General features: G+C 38.7%; 1 protein-coding gene across 1 annotated transcript in view; it reads right to left on the reverse strand.

Moving 5' to 3' along the window:
- Positions 1 to 1,143, reverse strand: part of hoxc10a (homeobox C10a) — a gene marked incomplete at its 3' end in the record, with an annotated part of 2,874 nt that extends 1,731 nt beyond the window's left edge. The window contains exon 1 of the mRNA XM_079741010.1: positions 313 to 1,143. Within this exon, the coding sequence (XP_079597136.1) occupies positions 313 to 1,021 (709 nt within the window). The 5' untranslated portion in view covers positions 1,022 to 1,143. The remainder of the gene's footprint in view (positions 1 to 312) is intronic.
- Between the last annotated feature and the right edge of the window lie 2,784 nt (positions 1,144 to 3,927).

Here is a 3,927-nt window from a genome sequence, read left to right on the forward strand (position 1 = left end):
TGTGTGTATGTGTGTGTGTGTGTGTGTGTGCGTGTGTGTGTGTGTGTGTGCGTGTGTGTGTGTGTGTGTGTGTGTGTTACGGACGAACTTCCCATTGATTATTTTACCTAGCTTGTTAACTATCATGATAAAATATTTATAATGTACATTCAAGAAAATCAAACACCATGCAATTAAAACAACACCATGCCTGGATAATGTACAAACAGATTCATAAAACGTTTTGTATTTATCATATGTATTTGTAGGATGATACAGGCAATAGGATAGGTCCATATTATGAGCTGTTACATGCATGCGCGGGGGTTTTACCTTGCAATTCTTCGCCGGAATTATCAGAATAGCTGTCAGTCTTAACTTTCTTTCTGCCGTCTTCATTCTCATTTTCTGACAAGTCCTTTGCTCTCTCCTTGTCTAATTTGTCACAGCTTATTGTTGATTCCACTTCTGAGTCCACAGATCCCGCCAAGTGGGTCAGAGCAAAGCCAGCTTGGAACTGGTCGTTGAGCTGAGGCCTGTCGGCATTGTACACCTGGGTCGCCTGGAAACGGTCGGCCACCGAGGTTGTCTGCTGGGTCGGGCGACTGTTGTCTCCAAGCCGGATGTATGTGGCTGACTCTGTTGTCCCTTTGGCTATGCTGCTGTCTTTCTGATAAAGGTAACAAAAAGCCTCTTCTTTCACGTTGCTCGCTGGAAATGAGCAAGGCTGTAAACAATGGGCAACAGGTTGCTCGTCCCTGCTAGTTTTGCAGCTCACACCCCAAGTGGAGATATGCGTGGACATGTAAGGCGCATCCTGGACGCCACTAAGTGTCATGACGCTCGGAGGTACCTCGTCATTTTTGGAGAGGGGAGATCGTCTTTTCCCAATGTTTTTCATCATTGAATATCCGCATTCACGATCTGGATGGATGTACATTCCAGTATTGCTAGAATAAACATCACTCCTGAAGGAAGATGATCCACTCGTTATAGAATCCATCAGAAAATGACTGGGTACTATATTATTCGGACATGACATTTTGCTTTGGCAGGTTCAGGTTTCTTTTGTGATCCGCTAGTGCGGGCTGCGGGTTTCTGCAAAAGAATAAGGACATTGGGATGCTGACATCTTTTGGGGGGTACAAATATCACTAACATAATTATGGATGCTAGGAAACGTGTCATGTGATTTTCAGACCAATAGCGGCTTGGAAGTGGCCTTGATGCTCCAGACTTCAGTGACGTCAACGCGGTCAAGTTGGTAAGAATTTAGCTTTTCCATGGAGCAAGAGCGCCATCTAGCAGCGGGTCGGCAACAGGACGCCCACCGCAGAGAGGGAACAAAGGAAGACCGTTTTTCTCTGGTATTCTTTTTGTTATGTATTATGATCTGTAAATGTTTTTAAATGGTCCACTGCGTTAAATCATTATTCTTGAGTATAACTTGTATCTCTTCTTAATATCAGAGTTTATAAATATGTGTATAACAGTATTTGGGCGTAAACATCCTCATAATGAGTTTTAGATGGATTTATTCCATTTAAATCGCCTATTTAGAGAGATTTAAAGTAGCTTTGTGCATGTTGTATTATTAACAAGATATGAGTCTAGATGTCAAACTAGATTGATACGCTTTTAAATAATTATTCACTCATCCTTCCCTAATCAGATGATATTCATTTTTACCTAAAGTAGCCTATTTTATTTTTAAGAAATGTTAAATCTGTTCAACTAAGGTGAAATCGACAAATAGCCCTAGCGATTCTAGGCCTACATCATATTTAACTATTTAAGGTGACACGCTGAACAGGGGTAATTTTTTCGGATTTGACTAGAACTATTCCTTTGAATTGCTAAAATATGCATGTAGGGATTAACGCATTATAGGATAATATTTAGTTTAGGCAAGTTAATTGGTCTCGCTTCTAGATTCAGTGAGAGAATGATATCGTCGACTTTCTTTGCACGGTATCATCAGGATTTTGCCAACAGTAGCAATATGAGAAAAAAAAACATTATTATTCATAGTTAACGTTGTCGGCCATGCTCATGATGGATTAATCGATAAATGTTAAGTTCAGTTTCAAGTGTTATAAAATCATCAAAGGATTGTTTTTTAAATATGGGGTTTAATATACGCAGGCTTAAATGCGGTTATCTTGTCGGCAAAAAACCCAGGTCTGGTGGTGCCCACCTTGATTCACCTCCGTGAAAGAGCGTGGGTTATAGGCAGATTACAATTCATACCGTATTCCCAGGACACACTAAGTGCGGATATTTTGAAAGCCAATCTTTAATACCAAGAGAATAATATTGAGCGTGTGTGATTACAGGAGGAAATCTCTATCGATTGTTGAAAAGGCAATGGCAGAATTACCAGCCAAGAACTTTGAAGAAGAGAGAAAGGCTGAAAATAATTATAATAGGTCAATATGTTTTGTGGCAAAGTCATTATAATAATTGTTTAATGGTATCAACCACAATTATAATAATAATTTATGTTTGAAACGTGAATATATTAGTAGAAATAGATTTAGAAATTGCGAATATATATAAATATATAGGCTATATATGCTATATATATATAATCCATATATATATATATATATATATATTCGCAATATACGAGGACCCGTATATATACGGGTCCTCGTATATTGTCTGTGTTATTTATGTTGTTTGTATTAACTGCATAACGGCGTATAAATAAATATATATTGCATAAAAAAACAAAAACATTTGGTGTTATTATGGTTCATTGATGCAAATAGTTTTTGCTAATATCACGAGGTTAACAATCTTAGAAATTAGGACGTGTACGTGTGTGTTTGCTTCGGTGTGTTTATGTGTGTGTGTGTGTGTGTGTGTGTGTGTGTGTGTGTGTGTGTGTGTGTGTATCTGTTTGTTTGTTTGTTTGTGTAGGCCTAAGTGTTGGATTGAGTTTGCTGTTGCGCGTGCGTAATTAAGCCTATATTTAATTTACCCTGTTCTATTTGAATGCCTGCTCAATAAAACATGAGATATGCATGCATGGCCATTGTTGTAGATTTCTTTCTGTAATTGCTTTGCATTTTGGTCGAAGTTGGACTCCACGTTGAATAAAGCTAACATCCACTGTTTCTGTAGTCCCTCTTTAAATTTAAACCCATCACACACGTTTCAACACAAAATCCACTCTTGATGGAAGGCGATAGTGACGACGTGACGCCACGGCGATCACCTGGTCTGCAGCCGTCCCGTTTCAGACACATGCTGCTTTCTGAGTGGGAAACCTTCAAGACAGTCTGTAGAATACAATAGTCTGCAAGACGTTTAAGAGCGTATTGGTTTGGGATTCCTTTCAAAGTTACAGGATTCGCAGGGTTAAAAAAAAATGGCATGATTTACGTCAGGAATTACGATGTCATCGAAAAGTTACATTAACCTTTTTCTGAAAAGATTGGAAGGTCTAATCATTTAATTGACATTAAACCCTGCAAATCTCACTAATAATAACTATATGCCAGATAAGGATCTTTAGGAGCCTATTATACGTCTTTAAACTTCGAATGGATTTTGGTTGTTGTCTAAAGGCCTACTTCTTATATTAATAAAGTTAAATCCGAATCCAGTTTCGAACCCTTCCCCCTTCCTCCCATTACCCTGATGCTGTCTCTGTGCGTTTCACCAATGGTTGAATAGCTTACATAAAACATTAGGGCTACCTCCACCAACATGAATGGAGCAGTTTTCAGGCTTAAGAGCTCAGGTTGACACATGCTGAACAGATTCATATCAGCGACGTGGCGGAAGGATCCGTGTGCACATGTTTGTAAGAGCAGTTCAACTCAGAACACCACCTCACACACACGTAAATAAAAACCAACCATAAAATAAGTCCTACACACAACGGGAACACATGTGTAAACAAAATAAGAAGCGTATTATTTCACATTTGTATCTAAA

The sequence above is a fragment of the Pollachius pollachius genome, assembly GCF_949987615.1.
Source record: "Pollachius pollachius genome assembly, chromosome: 8".
NCBI lineage: Eukaryota > Metazoa > Chordata > Actinopteri > Gadiformes > Gadidae > Pollachius > Pollachius pollachius.